General features: G+C 41.8%; 1 protein-coding gene across 1 annotated transcript in view; it reads left to right on the top strand.

Annotated features, from left to right (window-relative positions):
- The window catches only part of LOC306968831 (inactive phospholipase C-like protein 2), a 176,609-nt gene that overhangs the window by 97,571 nt on the left and 55,102 nt on the right, over positions 1-23,936 (top strand). The window contains exon 2 of the mRNA XM_079564368.1: positions 12,672-15,158. Within this exon, the coding sequence (XP_079420494.1) occupies positions 12,672-15,158 (2,487 nt within the window). The remainder of the gene's footprint in view (positions 1-12,671; positions 15,159-23,936) is intronic.

Here is a 23,936-nt window from a genome sequence, read left to right on the forward strand (position 1 = left end):
AACATTCTAAAGAGCCTATAGATACAGACGGCATCACGTCATAGAAGGGGGCGTGGCTTCGCCGAGGGGGAAAACAGAATTTTGTGGGAAACACAATTTTCCACTTTTTTTAGCCATTCTCTGGTGGAATATGAACTTATTGATCACACATAAATAAAGTCTAAATCGGGCCCATATGGATATTTTCTCACAGCAGATTGTTCAGTCGAAAAAATGGCAGTCGTAGCTAGCACTAGCACGATGCTAACATGTAGCATCATGTTAGCGTTCTCCGTTTTTAATGTATTTATGGGCTGTTGAACCACTTTGCTCCTCCCCATGTCTTTGTATCTTTATTGTGTCTCTCTTGTAACTGGCGAATTGCAGATTTTTTCGTCTTAGTTTTTGGTTAATATCTCAATAATTACTGGAAGGCTTCACATGAAACAAAAACTGTTTCGAAGTTCATTGTCTCCTCTGTCAGCACATATGAACTAATGTCCAATTATTTTCTCAGAGAGGCGTCCAAAAGTGGAGACTATATTCAAAAACATGAGCGTGATGTTGGCCAATACACTGCGTTCCAAATTATTATGCAAATTGGATTTTTGTGTCAAAAAGGTAAAAAAAAAAACAATAATAATGAAACTCATGGATGGTATCGTGTCTTGGGGCTCTGTGAATCACTGACATTAATCTCAGACACCTGGGATAATTAGTTTTCAGGTTAAGCCCAGTTAAGTGAAAAACTGCTGAAAAGGGTGTTCCACTTTATTATGCAGATCATCATTTTCAAGCAATATGGGAAAGAAAAAGGGTCTTTCTGCTGATGAAAAGCGTGAAATAGTTGAATGCCTTGGTCTAGGTATGAAAACCTTCGATATTTCATGAAAGATTAAGTGTAATCATCTAACTGATAAGAGATTTGTGGATGATTCAGAGCACACTCCGTTTTGTGCCGATAATGGCACAATATGGACGGTTTCTGCCAGACAAACACATCAGATTAGGAGAACAGATGCTACAAAGCAGCATACAGGTATTTGAAGCTGCTGGTGCTTCTGGAGTCCCCCGAACATCAAGGTGTAGGACCCTCCAGAGGCTGCAGTTGTGCATAAACCTTCTATCCGGGCCTCCCCTAAACTGTTAATTGAATGCTGATGAACAGGAACGGCTGCAGTGGCTCAGAAATACATGAGGACTCATTTTCAAACAGTCTTGTTCACTGGTGAGGCCGTGTAACCCTGGATGGTCAGATGGATGGAGTAGTGGATAGTTGGTGAATGGCCACCATGTCCCAACAAGGCTGTGACGTCAGTAAGAAGGTGGCGGAGTCATGTTTTAGGCCAGAATCATGGTGAGAGAGCTGGTCGGCCCCTTTAGGCCCTTTTAGGCTCCCTGAAGGTGTGAAAATGACCTTTGAAAAATATGTGGAGTTTCCGACTGACAGCTGTCTTCTATGCTACAAAAAGAAGAGCCCTGCTTTCCCTAACAAAATCCTCTTCATCATGACAACGCACCATGTCATTCTGCAAAGAAAACCTCTGCATCACTGGCTGATATGGGCATAAAAGGAGAGAAACTCATGATGTGGACCCCCTCCTCCCCTGACTTCAACCCTATTGAGAACCTTTGGAGCCTCAACAAAAAACACTTCTATGAGGGTGGGAGGCAGTTTTCATTCAAACGGCAGCTCTGGGAGGCTATTCTAACATCCTGCAAAGAAATCCAAGCAGAAACTGTCCAAAAACTCACAATTTTAATGGATTTAAGAATTTTGAAGCTGCTATCACACAAGGGCTCCTATGTTAAAATATAACTTGACCTGTTAATATTTTTTTTTGATTGAAATAGCTTTTGATTTCAGTAAATATGACCTCCTAATGCTACAAATACAACAAATGACCATTTGCAGTTAATTACAAGCTTTAAAATGTATTGAAATGATGAGTTGCATAATAATTTGGAACAGTGGATTTTGAGGTTTTTACTATATTTATTTTTGAAAAAAATACTGTTATCACTAGGAAATTTTTTCCACCACATTTAAATGATTCTCTACCAGGTAAAGACTTGAAAATTATGCTGACTCTCATTTGAGTTGACGATTTAGAAAATCTTAGAAAAATGTCATTTGCATAATAATTTGGAACGCAGTGTAGAAAGGACTTTCAGACATAATAATATGTCAGGGTCCAGTCACTGAGATTTCTTACAAAAACTGTATTTCTCCCATAGAGGCCAATACCCCTGCCCTCCACTTGACATTATGACATCATCACATTCTAAATCGTGAACGCCACATATTTCAGCTGTTTTAGATCAATATTGCATCTTATTTTTACCAACAAAGCGTAAGATAGTGATAAAGATGGGCTTGAAATGATTACCAAATACCAGCAAAAAGCATAACGTCTCCTTTTTAAAGGTGCACTGAACTCAAGATCGTAGTCCCACACGTAATCCCCAAATAAAGCACCTAACCCCAGCACGCCCCCCATGCATCTTCCATCCAGTCTGCAAATCCTCCTTTAGCCATATATTTTCATCCAACCTTTTTGTGCCCGTGCGGCGTCTGTCTTTTCTTTCTCCGTCGCTTTGGGTGGAGTCCCTCTATTTTCGGGACCTTCTCCGAGGAGGTTGACTGAGGTCCGCCTTGAGTTGTTTTGAGTGCCATGATTCATCCGTCAGCTTGCATAACTGTTTGGGGCCTGAGACATGCACAAAGCGGAGGAGAGGAGAGGAGGAGGGGGGGTTGCGCTGCCTCTCGGGGGGAGCCGGGGTAACTGCACGGATGCCTGGCTGCCCGCGCTGCATGTGTGATAGATGGAGGGATGGAAGTGCGTGGGATGGTGACCTGCCACCTGCTCCGACCGAATCAACAACAAATCAACAACCGGCGAGCTGTGAAATCCTGTAACGTGGAGAGGAATCTACAGGTGACTGCCTCAATGGAGGAGATTGAAAGTGCTAATGCGGTTTTCCTGCAGCAAGGTGGCAGGACAGCTCGCACTCGATGCCGATGACCTACGCCTTCTCTAACCTAGTGTTCTTTCTATCCATCTAAATAATACTTTTAGTTTGCATATATCAGGGCATATGCAGCTTTTTCAGCACCAGTCCCGCTTTAATCATTCTAAATTTCAAGGCAGTTCGTTCATTCCAAAGAGCCGTTCAAAAAAATGCTTCTTTTTAATGCAACATCTTAATATTGCCAGCCAGATAACTCACATTAAGGGATGTAACTATATGCACTCAAGCCCCGATTCGATCTTTGATTTTAAAGAAGAACTAAGTAACTTGTCTACCTTAATGAATCCTTTTCGTAGTCCCTCTGGGGGTAACACAAGTGTCAATGGGATGATTGGAGGGTCTTTCATCTCCCCCTGGTGTCTCTGTCCAGAAAACCACAATTGAAACTTCCCTGCCTCTGGATCGGAGGTGCAATACACGCTATTGGAATCACGAAGAAGAAGCTAACAGGCTAGCGGGCAAAGCTAATTGCGGGCTAGCGCCATTAAAACAGTATTTACAGCCAAGTTTGAGTGATAAGAAATATCTCCATTGTGTAACTGGATGTATAATATCTCTCTCTCCCTTCGCCTTTCCTGTCAGCGCAGTATTTATTCTCACGGACAATTAAAGAGTAAAAAAACGCAACATGCTGCGACACCTACAGTGGCGCTTATGGCCTCTAGGAGCATGAGTTACATAGTTCTGCTTTAAGTTCCCGATTTCTTCTCTTTTTTTGCCAAATCAATATGACTCATTCGATAATCAAAAGATATTTATTTTAACATCTACATTTTTGTCCTTGTAACAAACTGTAGCTGAACTTTACATTACAAAAAAGACATGAAAATCAACTTATTTTGACTGCATTTTGTCCTAGTATCAAACTGTATTTTTCTTTCTTTCTTTTTTTTTTTTTTTTGCATCGATTCACATTTTAGCTTCTTAATCCCCATCTGAACCCATGAACACATTTCTCCAGTTTGTCATTACATTAAATCTAAAAGCTTCTTGAAAAAAGCGTCAAAAGAGCAACAAAAACAAGAAGAAAATGCAACAACAAAATATCAAAAAGTGACCCAAAAAAGCCACAAAGGAGCAAGGGACAAAAGTTCAACAAAACGTGGAAAAAATGAGATGGAAAAATAATGTGAAAAAGTTATGACAACACGGCAAAAGCGCGAGGAAAAAGATCAGTTTTGTTGGCCTTAGCTTTCAAATGAGGCAATACACTGGCACTTAGACTTGGGAAAAGCCGACCTGGACATAATTCGCTCCATTAAAGTGGGGGTTAAGAGGTTTAAGCAGGTTAAGCTGATTCTTGAGTAAAATTGATCCGGCCCAAGTTGCATTGTTACTTGAGTTTATCCCAAAACCACGGTCCACTTAAGCAAACCGATCAATATGAGCATTTAATATACCCTCAGTGCTTGTTTGACTTTGACTTTCCGTTCACTCATGCTTTGCTGCGTTTGCCGTCAGTCACAGCCACCGATGCAAAGGCAGAGTTTTCCCGCAGCGCACATGCATCCAAATAAAAATACACACGCACGTCATGGTGGGGCCCTGTGCTCTATCATTACTCTCCATTACCCACAATCCCCCGCTGCTGCTTTACTCACCTCAGTGGGCGAAGGCAGGCGAGGAGTAAAGCAGTAGTTGCACTTTTTTAGTTGTTTTTGCTGGAACTGTGGCAACGCAATATGTTGAGAAGCCCCGAGCAAAAGAACAACCAGGAAAAGAAGGAATCATGCAATAAAAGTTCAGAATTGAATACGTAGTTGGGCTGAGCAATTTTGGGAAACATTACTGATCGAAGTAGTAAACTATCAAAAGGCATAGACCGAATGGAGGCTTTTGTAGTTTGCAGAGGATGTTAAATAAACGGTTTCATTGCGAAGACTACCTCATGAAATATTTGACCTTCCAAGGATCTTTTAGACCTAAATTGACCTAAACTACTTCTAAACTGAATGTAAACCTTGTCTAAGTAAGAAAAACATCCAGCATAAAGGAAATCAATTAATAAAAAGTGCAGATGACCCTGATGATACCACTACATAACCACTGACTTAAATAATTGCAGCTTTTGCAATTTGCTAACTGTGGTTATAAAAAATATCCTTTTTTATATTCAATGCGATCAATCCTCCAGCCCCAGTAGATGAGACCGGGGCTATTTGTCACACTTTTGTTTCTTGAGTTCACAGCTCATCGACAGAAAATCCCTCTAGAGTCAGAGCTGCAGTAAATGAAAGTTTGAACCCTTGACTTGAAGTAGACCTCGCGTCCTTCTTTCTATCATATTGCGGACTGGGGGGGGTAAAGGGTACTGAGTACCCAGGGCCCAGAGCAGGGTAGGGGCCCTCAAAAATACTGCAAAAAGCGTTCTGTATTGTACTTTCTAAGTTTCCTCATAATTGATACTATAAGAACTGAACATAACCGGGCTAAAATACAATGGCTGCTACACAGAATTTTGCACAAACAATAATAAAAACATATTAGACACAACATGAAAAAAATCCCACCATTTATACCCCACGTGACAAACAACCCTTCAGTTTGTGAGACAAATAACCCCAAGTGTCTGCTTTACGAACAATGTTAGCTAGCTTGCTAACAGCTTTAGCATGCTAGCTCTAAAACGGCTCAAATCAAAGCTAACATCTCTGTCTTTCAGATCAGTGTGGTTTGTTTATGACACTAACAAAGGGAAAGCTCTCATTACAGAAAAAACATAGACATTAACCTCTTTACCTCGCTTAATCTGTTTTATAGATGTTTTTATTCATTTTTTTTGGTATATTGCTGTTTTTATTCTATTGTAATTGACACATTTCAGGTTAAACATTTTGTTCTTTCCTGCTATGTCAAATTTAATAAACCTAAACCTAACCAAGCACATTTTCTCCAGTTTAGCTTTACCCAAATCTAAGAGCTTCTTGAAAAAAAGCGTCAAAATAACAAGGATGAAAAACACAACAAAAAGCAGCAATAGTCAAATAAAAAAGTTACAACATAGCGACAATGCAAAAAAAGTGACAAACAACAGAGTGACAAAAGCGTGCCAGAATTGCAGCAATAACACAACAGAAAAGTGAGAAAAGAGTGACAAAAACGCTTGAAAAATGTGACAAAAATCTGACGAGACACAACACAAAAGTTACGATCAGTTTTGCAGGTCTTAGCTTTCAAATGAGGCGTCACTCTCCAGGCGAGAAGCTTTTGGGTAAATTTGGGTAAAGCCGAACTGGAGAAAAGAAGAATACCAGTGCACACATTATACGTATATCAGTACCAGCATACAGCGCCCTCTAGTGTGGCTTTAAAAAACAATGTGACATATTACCCCGCATGACAAATAGCCCCGGTGTGGAAGAAATTGAATGGATGGACATTATTATGAAATCAGCTTATGTCACTGACTGTGTTGCTGCATTGGCATGTGGGGTATTTCGGGAAACCTATTCTAGCTACCGCCCCCCTCCCCTTCCCGCAATCCGCCTCTTCCTGCAGCGCCCCGGGCCGGGTCAAACGCTCCCCGATGCTAAAGGTGAGGTCGTCCTGCCACGGGACACATGTAGCGACAGACACAAGGGCGGCTCGAAAAGTCAAACGGTCTCCTCTCCCCCTCCCTCTCTCTCTCTCATCACTGTTGTCACTGCGTTATTGAGCGGGACAACATCAGCCGCGCACCCAAGGGACGGCGCCGATGCAAGCTCCCTGATTGCAGGAGACAAGCCGTGCCCTATACACATGAGGACGCGCTGAAAATAAACACAAAGGGATACGAAGCATTCTGCGCAGATGCATGGGGGGGACAAAAAGAACGCAGGCATGTGGCTTTTGTAAAGAGATTTGAAGAAATGTGGAAAATGCTGATGCTTTTCCATTTGATTTGATGTAAACATTAAAATATTGTTAAAAGCTTCAAACACTGGATATTGCAGGATAAGAGCTTTAAGTCTAAGTCACCAAGAGACTACACACAAAAAAAGCGTTCCATAGACCCTTTCGCTGCTTACATCATAGATACAGACGACATTGCGTCATAGAGGGGGTCGTGGCTTCGCCGGGGGGGGAAAATAGAATCTTCAGGGAGTTTTCCACCATTTTTAGTCATTTTCTGGTGAAATATTAAAGGGACACTGTGTAACATTTTGACTATACCGTTGTCATCAATACAAAGCATGCTCCTAATGACCAGCTGGACACAGAAAATGCTGTTATTGCAATGGATAATTAAAGAATAGATCTGGATGAGGACCTAACCTATTCAAATATAAAATCCTACTGCCTTTAGTCGACATCTCCATGGCGACGAGCTGGAGACGTACCCACTCCAGGTGAAGTTACAGTCTTGACTTAGGAGAGCTGAGCTGTTCAAGGCAAAAGCTCATGTTTGTTTGTACATTTATGAGGTGTTTTTCAATCATGAAAATATCTGTCATAAAATAAATGCTTTTATTTAAATTGTGTTTATTGGGTAAAATTCTACGCGGTGTGGCTTTAACTTATTTATCACATACAAATAAAGTCAAGCGTAAATCAGGTCCATATGGATGTTTATTTACAGCAGATTGTTCCGTAGAAGCGAAAAAACGGCAGGCGTAGCTTGCGGTTAGCATTAGCCCAATGCTAGCATGTAGCATCATGTTAGCGTTCTCCATTATTTATGTGTTTATGGGCTGTTGAACCACTTTGCTCCTGTCCATGTCTTTGTATCTTTATTTAGTAGAAAACTATATCCATAATTCAGCATTTGTTAAAGTTAAGAAAGTAAAGTTTAGAGATGCCGTCTGTATCCATCAGCTGGAGGCAGGAAGTGATAAAGAAACAAAAGATTAAACTAAAACTAGCGATTATAAATGTAAAACTACAATTAAAAAATGTGATCCTGTTGTGGCTTAAGGTGCAAGAACAAGAGGAATGACATTTCAGATGATAAAATAAGGTTTATCTGATATTTCCAACACCAGTTTGACATTTGTTTATCGTTACTATGACAACAGCTACAATGGAAACAAATAGGAATCTAGCTTCCCGCCTCCAGCTAAGCCCAGAATGTTTACAAAGAACAAAAGGATCTCTTAATTGCAACGACCTGTTTTAGCCTCTCGAACTCTGACCCCAGCACTTCCTTAAAGAAGGCCTGGAGGCAATCAACCACACAGCCACCCTCTGCCACTCTATCAGCCCGTTTACTCTCGCCCTAGGGGAATTGCCACACAAGATTGACCGTCAAGTAATATGACGCCGAAGCTTAAAAGGAGCCGGATTGAATATTGGTTAACCTTTGAAATGGCTCAAATCAATGCAGGACCCATCTGTGTCTTAGGAGATAATTCTTGAAAAATTGTTGTTGTTGTTGTTGTTATGCCTCGACTCCCTCTTGTGGTGTAGACTGAGGTTTGCATATTACAGAGCGTGTGTGGTTCTTGGTCACAAGGCTCACATGCAATAATTTGTAAAGAAAAAAGCTTTGGGATGTACAGATTTCAAACAAGTTGATTTATACAATTCTTAAATTTGCAACTGCGGCTTTAGTGACTTTCTAACCCCCACTTTAATGGAGCGCATTTTCTCCAGTTCGGTTTTACCCAAATCAAAAAACTTCTTTCAGAATACAGGCCAGTGTAACGCTTCATTTGAAAGCTAAGACCAACATGACTGATCAAAGATTTCTTCTTGTGTTTCCATGCGTTGTTGCCGCGTCATCGTCACTCTGTGCCTCGTTTTTGTTACCTTATATTACTTTGTTACTGTTGCATTTTTGTAACTTTGTCGTTTTTTTGCCACGTTTTTGTAGTTTTTTGTTCAGTTGACGCTTTTTTGTCCCATTTTTGTCATGTTTTTGTTGCTTTTTCCTCCTCATTTACGTCTAATTTTCATCGCTATTCTGACATTTTATTCGATCTATTTCGATTTGGGAAAAGTCTGGATACCTGGATAATAACTGGAGAAAATGTGCTTGTGTAGGTGGGGGTTAAAGCAATACTAAGCAACTTGTTTACCTTAGTAAATCCTTTCCGTAGTCCCTCTGGGGGTAATACAAGTGTTAATGGCATGATTGGGGGGTCTTTCATCTCCCCCGGTGTCTCTGGCCAGAAAACCACAGTTGCAACTTGACTTCCACCGGGTCGGAGTCACCAATACACACTAATAGAATCACAAGAAGAAGAAGCTAACAGGCTAACGGGCAAAGCTAACTGTGGGCTATCGCCACGTAAACAGTATTTACAGCCAAGTTTGAGTGAAAAAAAGTTATCTCCATTGTGTAATTGGATGTACAATATCCCTCTCTCCCATTGTCTTTTCTGTCAGCGTAGTATTTACTCTCACGGACAATTAATGAGTAAAAAAATCACAACATGCTACGACATGTGCTATTAAGAGTTAGCGTTAAGAGGTTAAATCTTGGTTTTGGTTAGTGATGCTTGTCTAGTGTTGGTTTAGTCCCTCTTTTGATGTTATAATGAGTGAATGGGAGATGATTTATGTAATGTAAGGTAAGGTTTGGTTACTTAGTGTAACAACTTTAAGAATAAGTGAGATTTTGGAAAATGTTATGTTTTTTCTCCTCTATCGTCTACAGCTCCTGCAGACTTCTTCGCTTTTATAAATTCTTTATGAGCTTCTTTTCTCTCATATAAACTGTACTCACCAGTGCACCACTTTTGAGGAGTGGAAAATGTACTTTTGGATCATTCTTGCAATCAAAAGATCATGAGTTTGAGCGAAGTCATTGACAGTTGCATACAGTAACATAATTGTGGCTTTCAATCGTACAATGTAGACAGTTAATGTATTTGTAGCGTTGCGTTTTTTGTAGCAGAGTGGCGGATACTCTCACCTCAAAGCAAAAAGGTCCTGGGTTTGATTCCTCAACCTATTGGGACCTTTCTGTGTGGAGTTTTCATGTTATCCCAGTGTCTGTGTGAGTTTTCTCCAAGTGCTTACCCAAAATATGTAGGCTAATCCTCCAGCTGGGTACTCCTACCTCAAGACCTGGAGATGGTTCCCATGTCGCCCACTGATTCTGGCACTGCACGGTTGTAGGATGCGATATTTCATAACCCTATCTATTAGCAATGCAACATAGCAACACGTGGCAAGATTTTTTTTATATTTCTGGACTTTGAAAGCGATTAAAAGCATGGGATTCCAGCTCCTTTTGCATGAAGTGTGGCCCATTAATCGGGAGGAGATGCCTGTAACGTCATCCGGCCACGTCTGTCACTGCAAAGATGGATGGCTCAGAGCAGATTGTCGTAGCTAAAGCTGAACCATGCTCCGCAAAGATCCATCAGGCCGGTATAGGCAGCCAGTGTCTGGGGGGGGAGAAGACGTACTCCTTTGGGTCCCCTGGAGGCAAATGACTTTTTGTAGCTGGTTATATTTCAGCAGAAAAGATTGTGACTTGTCATAGAGAGTGCAAGGGGGACAGGAGTTTAATAGCCTTCAATCCCCGGTCTTGGCATTATGAGTGCTTCAATGGGAGGGTTAAAAATATAGCATTCTTGTTCATTTACTCAGCCAAATTGCCAGTATTAACTCACTGTTTCTCAAATTGGGAAATACAGTTGGGATAGGATAGGATGCAGGCTCCTTCTGTTGGCAGCACTGAGGTCTGTTCAAGACCGGATTATGTCAAGGCTACTTGTGAACTGACATGTATTAGCAGTATTTGTAAACGTCAGCTGCAATAAAAACAAAATTTTACTTTTGGTTGTACTTGTGGTTATAGTATTTTTGAGTCAAGGATTTCAAGTATATAACCTTTCTCTGTACTTATCCTCTACAAAGCAGAGAATTAATGTTTTACTGAATGTTTTTCTTCTTTAACAAAAAATGTACAATGCGTATTATTCGTACAATTCAGTTTGAAATGTTATTTTTAATTGAAAATCAGTTGTCCATAAATAGGTCAGTTTTCATTTGTAATCTTTCTGTTATTTGCTCCATATGACACACTTCTTTCAGTTTATTTTTCCATTGGGTAATCGTGGAGGGCTGAGGTTTGAGCCAATTTATTTATTTGTTTATTTGGTCGCGACAGTGCATGTTAATGAACATACATGGGTCTCATGCAATTAAGAATCTTGAATGTTCTCCTATACCTTACCGTGGGTTTTCTCTGGTGACCCTTCCATCATGGTTATCCAGCCCATGGTAATCTTGTGCTGTAAAATAGGCTATCTTATTCCTTAAAAATATTCACTTAAATCTCAAATCCAGTGCAATCAAAGATCCTTTTTTTCTGAGAAACAGACAGTTCTGCATCAGAGAAGCGCAGTAGCTTTGTAAACTAGCAAGAAAACATGGAAAATTCCAGCCAGCCAGTAGATTTGCAAGGTTTTGGACTTTTTTTTTTTCTGAGACTTTTGGGTGGGCTTGTCTGCTGATACCTGGCCACCCTGCCTCTCATCCACAGACATAGTTCACACTAAACTGCCCAAAGAGAATTGGAGAGTAGGAGTGAATGGCACTAGCTTGGGAGAAGAAAGTCTTATGCTTAGACTTTTAATCCTTCAAAAGATAGAATATTCTGTTTTGAATGGTTCTGCTATGGCAACGGACCAAATTTCACATCACCTGATACACATAGATAACCCATTGTCATCAGCAACCTCTTTTGCTAAAAGCACAGTAAGATCAACTCTTGAGGGACAGAAGTTAAATAGCTTTGATTATGTTTGTGTCAGATTGATCTACTTTGTATCGTAGCACTACAAAAGGAAGTGCTCCTGGTTGCTGCTTTAAAGTCTAAGCCAGGTATAAATCTCGTTTGACTTTAACATACTGTTCTTTGTGGTATGCATTATTCAACGAGCCCATTTTCCAAGTCCTAAATCAGGTCATGCGCTTTCAGGGTATAACCTCGGCCCGGTCTCTTTTGTTCAAGTAGGACACAGCGGCGCCTGTTCGCTGCCGACGACGCACACACAAATGTCAACTGCAGATGTTAATTTGAGCAGGTGGTTTGTGGATGCTCCATCCAAGTGGTAGCTCACAATCTGAAAAGAACATTTTAACATTTTCTTTTTTTTTTCAAATAACTTGAGGCATCACACTGCAATCAAGGTGAAACCATATCCTTGTGAACCCATTCATTTCAACTCATTCATTTTTTTCATATTACAATAGTTTTAAACACTTAAACAGATTATAAATTCCATAATTACTATAAGGATTTCAACATGACTGCACAATACTAGATTGATTCCCCTTGACCTGATTTATTTTGGTGTAATTGTTCCATGCTCAAGATTTCTTAATCATAATATATAGCTGTCGGTGCTCATTGACTAAACAGCAAATGTAAGCTGGAAAAAAGCATATTTTCTATGTATTTGTGGGCTTTTTGCAGCTATTTTACCATTTGAGATTGCATTTATAACACTACTTGGGCTTCAAGTCTGATATGTAAATGAGAGAGTGCTGTGCGAGTAAGAAATAGGCAAATGATTCGGTTGCTGATCCACTTTTTTATGTGCTACTCATTTTGCACTTGGACAAACGCTTGGGAAATGACCCACTAACAAAAAAGTTATGAGGTCATCAGCGCAAATACAGAAGTGGTTGGGTTTGGTTTTGAACAATACAGAATTTGATATATTGTCCATCCAGTGCTTGAACAACTTAGCTAAATGTTTTTTTTTCTTGTTTTGTTTCAGGACGGCTCCAAACAGAAGCAGGTGCGGAAGAAGACGGTCTCCTTCAGCTCGATGCCCAACGACCGCAAAATCAACAGCACGGCGGCTTGCATGGCCTTCATGATGGAGGGCTGCGAAATGAAGAAAGTCCGCTCCAACTCCCGCATGTACAATCGTTACTTCCTCCTGGACCCCGACATGCGCTGGCTGCGATGGGAGCCCTCCAAAAAGGACTCGGAAAAGGCCAAACTGGAAATCAAAAGCATTAAGGAAGTCCGACTGGGGAAGAAAACGCCGGTCCTGCGCAGCAACGGACTCTCTGACCAGTTTCCCGATGAGTGCGCTTTCTCGATCATCTATGGCGATAACTATGAGTCGCTAGATTTGGTTGCTAGCACTGCGGATGTGGTCAGTACTTGGGTTATGGGGTTGAGGTATCTAGTGTCGTACGGTCGGCACACGGTCAACATGCTGGAGCCCAACCAGCCGAGTTTGCGCACATCCTGGATCGGTTCTGTGTTCGAGCTCGCCGATTCGGACAGGGGAGGGCACATAGACTTATTCAGGGCCACGCAAATCATAAAGGGACTAAACCCTGGGATGAAAGAGGCGAGGATAGAGCTTAAATTCAAGGAGCTACAAAAGGCAAAAGACCAATATGGCGAAGCAATCAACATGGATACATTCGTGGAGGCATATTGCGAGTTGTGCACGAGGCCAGAGATTTTCTTTTTGATGGTACAGTTTTCGAGCAACAAAGAGTACCTGGATTGTAAGGACTTGATGCTTTTCGTCGAGGTCGAGCAAGGCGTCGAGGGCGTCAACGAAGAAATGTGCAGGGAAATCGCGCAAAAGTTCGAACCGTCTTCTGAGGGCAGGGAACGAGGCTATCTCTCCATCGACGGGTTCACGCACTACCTCTTGTCGTCGGAATGCCACATCTTTGACCCCCAACACAAGCGGGTGTGCCAAGATATGACGCAGCCCCTGTCCCACTACTATATAAACTCTTCCCACAATGCATCGCTTCTGGAGGACCACTTCTGGGGCTCCTCGGATATCACCAGCTACATCCGTGCGTTGCGGATGGGCTGTCGGAGCATAGAGGTGATCGTGTGGAACGGGCCCGACAACGAACCCGTGGTCTACATAGGAAGCTCGATCGCGTCTCAATTGGCGCTGTCAAAAATCTTGGATATCATAAATCAATACGCATTCGAAAGTTCAGAGTACCCGCTAATCCTTTGCCTGGTGACGCATTGCTCCATCCCACAGCAACGAGTCATGGCGCAACACATGAAAAAAATCCTTGGGGATAAGTTGTATGTCCAATTGCCAAGCAAGGAGGAAATCTACCTACCATCACCTGAAAAGCTAAAAGGTAAAATTCTTATCAAGGCCAAGAAGCTGCCCCCTAACTGCACCGATAACGAAGGGGATGTGACCGATGAGGAAGAGGGATTGGAAATGTCCAGAAGAGTTGGCAACGATGACAAAGACCAGCTGAACGGTTTGGGCTGCAAAAGACTCAGACTTTGCCGGGAGCTTTCAGACTTGGTATCCCTTTGCAAGTCGGTTCAATTCAGGGATTTTGATGCGTCCAAAAGGGAACAGAAGTACTGGGAAGTCTGCTCGTTCAACGAAGTGGATGCAAACCGGTTCGCCAACGAGTTCCCGGAGGAGTTCGTCTGCTACAATAAGCGCTTTCTATCCAGGGTATACCCCACCCCAATGCGAATCGATGCCAGTAACATGAACCCTCAGGACTTTTGGAAGTGCGGTTGCCAGATAGTCGCCATGAATTATCAGACTCCAGGGTTGATGATGGATCTTAACCTGGGTTGGTTTAGGCAAAACGGCAATTGCGGGTATGTTTTGAGACCAGCCATCATGAGAGAGGAGGTGTCCTACTTTAGTGCCAATGCAAGGGATTCGCTACCAGGAGTTTCTGCGCAACTTCTACACATAAAAGTGATCAGTGGGCAAAATCTACCCAAACCACGTGGGTCCGCTGCAAAAGGCGACGTTGTTGAGCCCTACATCTATGTCGAAATACACGGCATCCCGGCGGACTGCACGGAACAAAGAACCAAAACAGTTTCGCAAAACGGAGACAATCCAATTTTTGACGAGAGTTTTGAGTTCCAGATCAACTTGCCTGAACTGGCGGTGCTAAGATTTGTCGTTCTTGATGACGACTACATCGGTGACGAATTCATCGGGCAGTACACCATCCCGTTTGAGTGCCTGCAGCCGGGATACAGGCATGTCCCGCTGCAGTCGCTCACGGGGGAGTTTTTGCCCAACACGACCTTGTTCGTCCACGTAGCGATCACAAATAGAAGAGGCGGGGGCAAGGCGCACAAGAGGGGCATATCGGTGAGAAAAGGGAGGAAAGCCAGGGAGTACACCACCACTAAAACCACAGGGATCAAAGTCGTGGATGAACTCTTCAGGGCATCCACCCAGCCACTCAGAGAGGCCACGGACTTAAGAGAAAACGTGCAGGTAAGAGACTTCAAAAACACTATATTCCTATTTTTATGAATAGTTTAATGTCTGTAGCATCACTCTGGGTTCTCAAAATGTTGTGTGGTCTCATTTGACGGTATAATGGGAATTTCTCTGTGCCAGTTCTGGTTTGAATCAGTCTCGATCCATTTCTGAGCAAACAAACGCCTGAACATGTCCTCAGATTGCACAAAGCCAGGGAGCGAAATAGTTGAAATAAAGCTATAAGCAATACGTGGTGTGCCAGCTATCTGCAAGAAGAGGCTATCATGGAGGCAATTTAAACACTGAAAGAATGAGTTTGGTAAAACACAAGGGGAAGAAAGCGACAGACGGACTATGCAGGATATCTCAAACATGTAGGGATAACCTTTTTTGATTAGGGAACAACAATCTAACTGAACTCAAAAGGCAATTTATGCTTAAAAAGTTCTGGTACATAACAAAAAAGTCATCTACACTCTAATCCCAGAAATACATCACTCAGAGGAAGTTGTAAAATTCTGAGCGTCATTAATTCTCTTATAACAATACATTTTGACATTTGCAGAAAGACACTTTTCATAGCACAATGACAGTAATGTCTTTTTACTTTCTCGTTTCTAGTCTTCAATTAGCCAAAGAAAAGAGTAATGACTTGTTGTGATGTTTCGTATTTTGAAAAGCCTGTTGCCTAGAAAACTCTTTGAAATGCAGACAGCTCTTACAATAAAAGTAATCTAAGTGGAAATAGCTGTAAAGCAGGCCCTGTCTGTCTAGCGGCATGGCCTGTTAACCAGAGTGGCGTAAGTAGCATTAATATGATCTTTTGTGGCGCTGATGCGATGTCCTTTCACCATTAGATAAGCAAACTGAATTTACGTAACAAGCTTCTCCTCCGTAATCAAGGTTATAAATACCAAGATCTCTCTCCATCTGTCTGGAGGGTCCCCCGAGAAATGGCACAGCAAACAAAGCACAGAGCACTTAAATTGCATTATGGATCTCGTGGTATGCATTTTTGAGCTGTGGCACTCGTGGCATCGTTTCTCAGCCTGTGGCACAAGGGCCGATACAGAGACCAAGTCCTTAAATATGGATTTAGTTTGGTACTGTGCTGGACTGGTTAGGCTTTGCTGTAGACTTAATCGAGTCCTAGATTAAAGATCGAGTTTAATTCTGCTTTAATTCTGTGGTTGCTCTTGATTAAATGGTTTAGTCCTCTCCCCCCCCCTTATTTTTTATTCAAATATATAATTTCACATGCCACTAGAGGGCTACTCGAGCAGCAGAAAAAAAGTTTGGAGTGAGCAAGAAGTGGAGGTTACTTTTAAAGAAGAAAACAAAACAAAGCTAATCACGGGCTAAAAGCTAGATGGCCACAGTTAGAGGAACGAGTTTGCAAATGAGAGCTTGAACAACGTGCTGCCGGGAGAGGCTTATCAACGGTGCAGTTACGCCTCCGTGCCCAGGTCGTTGCCATTGCGATTGTTCAGAAGTGACCCCGTGGATGAAGATTTCAATGGATTAAGTGATTTGGAGTGAGATGGAGAGTTTGGTATGTTCTTTATGCTATAGTTATTAACTATTTATGTGATGTTAACATACCAGACACCTATTTAGTTTGTTGTTTTTGCTTCATGTAGCTAACCATCGATGTGTTACGTTAGCAAACCGTACGCCTATTCAGCCTCTTGGTTTTTTCTTCATTAAGCTGTTTCTTGGCTAGTGCGTCTTATACTCTGGAGCAACTTATATGTTTTTTCTTCTTCATTACTCACATTTTGGCTGGTGCATCTTATTCGGCAGTCCTAATTTAGTGTATAATTTCAGACCTGTAACTGGTTTAGATCTGTTTTATACCTACCTGAAATCTAACTAGTAAACAACATTTAGATTCTTCTGCTCACTCTTTGCGGCGCAATCAGTGCTTGCAAATCTAAAAGTCCAAAGAGCATCAATGAAGCAAGGTTTTTTAAGTGGCCTTGTTTAAAGTGAGGCCTCAAGCCACTTAAATGCAATGTTAGAGGTGGGCAAAAGTGAATGGAAAATTATACTAATGGCCAAGACCAAGGTTTTGAAGAGTAATGGACCAAAATCTTTCACTAACCCACAATGAGGCTTTTACATTTCAGAGGTGCAGGCTCGACCTGTGACAGTGAGCAAATTAATGAAAGAATTTGATCAACCAAATTTAGTAGTTTTAACCCGAAGAGTCTTGCTTTGCTTTGCTTTGCTTTCTCCACTAATGAGGCTCTGTATTTTGACATTGCAGTTTGTCCCGATTGGTTGGGTGAGCCCCAAAAATGAATGGTACATTTGGGATACCATTGTGAAAAGGTCAAAAAGCTAAAATACCAGAATACGATTAAAGTTTTTTCTGAAGTTACAAAAATAAAAAGTGGAAAAACTTTGCTGTGTTCCAATTTCCCTCAGAAGTAAGAACTTTAAGAACTTTATCTGAGTTATTGTGTTTCATTTGGCAAGTCAAAAGGTTTGCTGACAGTGAGACAGATACAAACCATTTTCAATGTTTAAGTTGGTAAAAGTCCGACTTACTGACTAATTTCTTATCGCCGAACATAGTGACTGTATGAACAGTGCGATAAATGGTGTTACAAGTCCATTAAAGACTTCCAGCTTGCTCTTGTCATTAGCCCAAGGTGGATATTAGCATCACCCCAGTGGACAACCAAAAGGTTGAAGGAATAGGCCTTGGGTTGGGCGATGTCCCCTTAATTGGCCGTTGACGATGTTTACAGTGAACCATCGTGATGGACGATGATATCGTCCATTTCTCATTATAAGCATTTTTTAAAGACATTTACATAGCCTATATATGCTGCATATTACTATTTATGTTAGGGAAAATGTGCAGATTGCAGGATAAATGGATCTAAACTAAACGTGATCTGAACAGAGTCACGGAACACGAATTTTGCAACAGAAATGTGTAACTCGTGCGTAAAGTCTGAGCGTTATTCAGACTTATTCAGAGCGTCAACTACTCAATACCAAGGCTCATATCACACTAATACAAATGTAAATCGGAGCTTATTATTTGCATTTGCTCAATTTTAACGTAATGTTTAAGAGACAGTGGGTAAACGGGACAATATGTGTGAGATATGTTCTGAGCTTAGACGAGTTGATAAGTACCTGTCTGGTCTTTACGCGTGCCCTCAGTCACGCAAAAGACTGAACATGTTGCTAGCATTTAGCCTCTCCTCCTCTCCTCTATGGGGCCAAACGGGGGTGAAGTTAGGAGCGACCAAGCTCTTCCACGTTTTCCCTATTTAAATACGGTTTAAACGATCCAAGTATAGTCACACAAACTTAAACATGAGTTTCTAAGCAGATAAAAAGGCGTAATAATACCTGGAGCTATATCTATGTTGGGAGAGGCTAAATGCTAGCAACATTTGTGTGACTGAGCGCACGCACAAAGACCAGACAGCTACACATCAACTCGTCTAAGCTCAGGTAAGAACATGTCTCAGTCTGGAAAAACGGTGGCCTATTGTTTTTTTTTGTTTTTTTGTTGTTTTTTTTCGCAACAAAAAAAGCCAAGACAAAAATGAAGATCATAACGCCCAGATTCCACATCTTTCGCCTGTTCGCTCAGCTCCACTCCGCTCATGACAGTGATGTTAACGCCCACTACCTCCACTTCAGTCCGTCGCGGTCCTCTCCACTGCTGCTGCAGCTCCACAAGTTTATGAAATAAAACTCCTAATAACCTGATAAATATTTATTTTGGGACAGGCGAGCTGTAAATCCCTGTCACAGGAGACTATTTTGTGATTAGAAACCCCTGCAGAGTGGAAATATCCATTATGTATTGTGTAATATAGTGTCATTTTCGTGCAGAGGGTATTTACTTTGAAAATCCAGATGTTGTTGCCGTTCAATTTCCTGTGTGGTGCAATCTCAATTGTGGAGCTTGATCCGGCAGGACTCTGATGGAGCTGAAAATAGAGTTGATCTGTGTTTTTGTCGGGGAGGAACGGAGAGGCGAGCTGGTGACGGAGGCCCAGAAAAATACGAGTAGGGGAAAGCTGTAGACCCGGAGCCAATACAGATCTACCATGAAGAGAATCCTCAATAAGAATACTCCCCAGTATTGGTATCAGAGGCAAAAAAGCTGGAAAATCCGGATGTTGTTGGCGTTCAATTTCCTGTGTGGTGCAATCTCAATTGTGGAGCTTGATCCGGCCGGACTCTGACAGAGCTGAAAATAGAGTTGATCCGTATTTTTGTCCGGGAGGAACGTAGAGGCCAGCCGGTGATGGAGGCCCTCAGAGCAGAGAGAGAGAATGTGGAAGGTTGCTCATTAATTAAAACAGCAACGTATTTGCTGTGAGTGCAGGGCGAGGTGGAGTGAGGCGAACACGGAGAATGTGGAAGTGCTGCTGACGAAGCTTCTTGGACAAGAGGCCAGTTCAACGCAAGTGTAGAGATCATATAATAGTCGTCTACAATGGAAAACTGAGAGCTCGTGCAAACAAGTTTTCGCATAACTCGTGCATTTCAATGTCATGCAGTTGATGCCGACGAATACATTTCTCCAGCCTTTTATGGATTATGGCCTGGGGTGAACTTGGTAGTTGCTAATCTCGCTCACACTTAACTGAATCAAATATTGGAAGTGCTTAAAATCCAATCAAATATGCGGCGCTAAGTTTGGAAATAATCGCAGACGCGCCATGTGTCAAGAGTGACACTTTAATCTGCCCGACAACACTGACTCATCCTTCATCGCAAATTTAATCTTTTTCGTTCGCTCGGGGGGAAATTACGGGAGGTGAATGACAAAAACGCACATGCAAATCTGGTTTTGAAGCGGATCAAATGGGCTTTTTACGCCAACGGTTCCTCCGCGATTGAAATGTAAATGTTTCTGTTTGAAATTTGGACTTAAAAGTTGATTCAGTAAATAGAAAGCATCGACTTGAATGGGCTTTTAAAACTATAAAGGACTTTGGACGTGTCTTTTAGGATGAAGGGAAATGAAGGCACATGTGGTCGCCAAGTTTACCCAGTAAGAGGAATATTAATTTATCACATAAATTAATCTCAATAGCAGTTTTCTTCCCCAAAGCACTTTCTATCAAGGAGCCAGTCATCCATTCTCTCACTCATTTCTGTGCTTATCATCAGAGGTGGGAGTAAGTCACTAAATGCAAGTCACGAGTCAAATCCACGTCAAGAAGGTCCAAGTCCCAAGAAAGTACAAGTCAGTTGGTCATGGGGTCAAGTGGAGTCATAGCTTTTGTCAAGTCAAGTCAAGTCTTTCTTTAGCCGGCAAGTCTTCTCAAGTCACAGACATTAATTATTCTTTTCAAAATGTGTTTAGTCTACTTGAAAATATAAAGTGCATTCTCAAGATTTAGCAATTCTGAAAATCTAGGCTAAAATCTACTGGATTTCGATTTAAAGTGATAGTCTGGAAGTCTAAATGTTTAAAAAAAAAAATGAAATGTGCACACTTGACCACCTCGTCTTGCATTTTGATGTTAAGTAAGTCATAATACGTATTTACTATTTTTTGTAAATCCCATTCTTTCCGGATCTCAGCAACTAATCAGAGTCTAGTATCCTCCCGTGTTGACCAATCAGACGAGCTTTTCCAGTAGACCAGCCTGTCAGGTTCAATCAGGTAGGAGGGGGAGGAGCGTGATTGTTTACTTTTAAAGATTCTCTTCCAGCTTTCCTCATTTTGCAAACTAAGAAGGGCTTTCTGGTTAAAGAGGAGAGGAATTGTATTGTTTATTTTGAATTTTCAATCTACCTCTCCTAACTTAGCAAACTTACAGACAACATCACTTTAAAGTCTAATTAATATTTAAATCGCCACAAAATTTAATGTATATATATTTCAAGTGCTCCAGTCTTAACTGGGACTGCGTTTTAAGGAAGGGGGCCCGGGGACCTACTTAAAAAAAAGGGAAACAGACTTTTAAATATGAGTTGCTTTTCCCTGTAGTCTGAAAGATGATTTTTTTATTTTTTATGTTAGTTAGTTTCTGACAGTTTTTCTGTCAGTGGTTCCCCTGTAATGCCCCAGCCCCTGTATACTCGGAATCGCCCCTGCTCAAAGTAGATTACGCGCAGCCTTCAGTCCCGCTGTCACTGGGCTCTGTGTGGCTGTGGAAAATAGCCTCTAAATGCTGTAACTTTCAAGAGAGCGCCTTAAAACACCGAAAAGCCCCAAGATTTCTGTCATTTATCCAGCTCTTACGCATCGTCGTTCTGCGCTGTAGCTTCCGTCATTGTTTCAAATGTTTTCCTGTCCTTAATAAATGCCTATGAATCTTCACCTCTTCACTCTCTGTAGAAAATGTTTAATGCATCTAAAAAAACGCGCATTTCCTCCTGCCTTTTTGCGCTGTATTGATTAGACGCTCCGCCGGAAGCCGAAAAAGCGTGTGGCTAATTACCATATATAAACATAGATGCGCCGCCATTATGCAATGAATCCTGATCTTTGAACAGTTTCCCTCAAATAAATAATAACTATAAAGTCATTGAGAGTCATTGGCCTCAAGTCCAAGTTAAGTCTCAAGTCACAAACAGCAAGTCCCAAGTAATGTCTTTTTGAGAGCCATGATCAAGTAAGTCTCAAGTCCCGAAAATTGCGACTCGAGTCTCCCACGTCTGCTTATCATCATTTTGCAGACCTCGCTGTAGTTTTTATTCTCTGAATCTGTTACGAGATCAGATTGGTTACAAAGAACACACACACAAACAACCCACGCCCGAGCATTTCTTGGGAGGGTCTGAATTGGAACTATGTGACAGCAGTGGCGGGCCTTAAGGCAGCAGCCAAAACTATCTGGACACTTGAGCGCTACGTACTCACCAAGAAGAAAGGCCTTTTTGTATCCTCGGCCTCTTTACTTCAGCGGCCTCGAGGCTACAAACCTTTGAACCTTTAAAAGCAGCACTCGCACATGCGGAGTCCACACGAGTCGAAGATTTCCCATTCGTCTGCACCATTTCACCTCAATGCAGCGCTTTTATTTACAATGCCCCCACTTGGTCTGTTCTGTTTAGCAGCCATAAGGCACACGTTGCTATTACAAATGCTGGTCAGGAGGATGACATCAGAAATGAAAAGAGTGTTTGAAAATAGCTCCAGGCCCATAAAAATCCCGCAAGATAAGTACTGTAATTATCGTTGAATGAAAATATGACTCGTCGGGGAATTTGTTTTCTCTCCTTTTTCTTCCTGGAGCAATGTGTCAGGAGGAGCATTGAGTAATTCTGTGTGGGTTTGGGGACCTTTCTCAAAATCTGATTTATGCGTCTTAGTGGTGGAGTGGTTAGTGCTCTTGCCTCACAACAATGTCACAGGTTTGAAATCACTTGGGGGAATAGGCCAAAACAGTTACTTGGACTCTCCCAAGAAACACGTTAAGCTCAAATCTTTGCCTGGATTCTCCAAGATAGTTTCCGGAAGCTTTACTGGGGGAAGCGGGGAATGAAATGAAGCACTGTCCCCATGTCTGCGAGTTCTCGGGGTGCTCTGGTTTCCCTTACCACTGAAATATGTACAATAGGTTCCTCTGTGGAGCCAGTACTCCCCCTCTCAAGTTCCCGTTCACATTGTCCATGTTATACTGACTCTACAGTGTTAGTCAGTTACTTAGTAGTGACCTAGTAGATGTTGTTCCATGGTTGATTTCTTTACTTTTCATTAGGGACGCACAGCCTATAGTAGGATCGGATATCAGAGCGGATACTGGGAAAAATACGATACCGGCTACAAATATCCAAAACTGAGCCTGTTTTGGCTCTTATCGTTTCAAAAACCCAACTAAATCGAGTAGGGGAAAGCTGTAGACCCGCAGCCAAAACAGATCAACCGTGAAGCGTGTCCACCCGTGAAAGTGCGCCCTCTGCTGGATAAGATGGATCTAGCCCACACAACAGTATGTGCAAATGCTAACGTCAACTAATCAAAGACGGGGCAGAAATTATGAAATTATGGATCACCTAACGAAATAAAACCGGCCACTGCTCAGTTTATGAAATGTTGTTAAAAGGGGCTTTAAGGGGTTGGATGCAAGTTGATCATTTTTATACTCACTACAGCCACCTCAGGTCTTATGCGGATGGATGGATGGATGGATGGATGGATGGATGGATGGATGGATGGATGGATGGATGGATCTTGGTAATATCGGATATCGGCAGATACTCAAACCCCTGGTATCGGAGGCAAAAAAGCTTGATCTCTATTGTTTGTGCTAATTCAAGTCTATGGGCGATGCTACCAACTTGTCCCAAAATGGCAGATAGATATTAGATGTTCAACAAAGAAGTCCTAAAGTAAAGTTGCAAAGAGAGGCAGGAGACGCTGGATGTGACACGGGAGAAGTTTATTTTCCATCAGTACGGTGGTATTGGCCATTCAAGTCTCACTTTGCTTTCACAGAAGAGAGTTCAAATAGTTCGGGAGGTGGCCTCAAAAGACAGTCAAGAATGCCAGTAAGGCTAATAAGAGACAACTTCTGTAAGGCTATGTTATGCCAAGGGAAACAGATAAGTGTTTGTCAGGGGCAAATAGCACCCTAAGATGACACCGGACAAAGATGGAGGTATTGATAAGAAATGCCAACAATGCAGCACGAGAGGTTTCCTTAGGCTGTGCAGGGGATAGAAAATTCTCAAACTGTACACTTATGAAAGAAATGCAGCAATCTGCCTTGCCTTTGCAATGTAATTAATGTAAGTTTATGGTTAAAAGACAAGGCTTATCCACTGAGCTATTGCTGAATGGGTCTTGACCAA

Source organism: Gobius niger, assembly GCF_951799975.1.
Source record: "Gobius niger genome assembly, chromosome: 10".
Taxonomy (NCBI): Eukaryota; Metazoa; Chordata; class Actinopteri; order Gobiiformes; family Gobiidae; genus Gobius; species Gobius niger.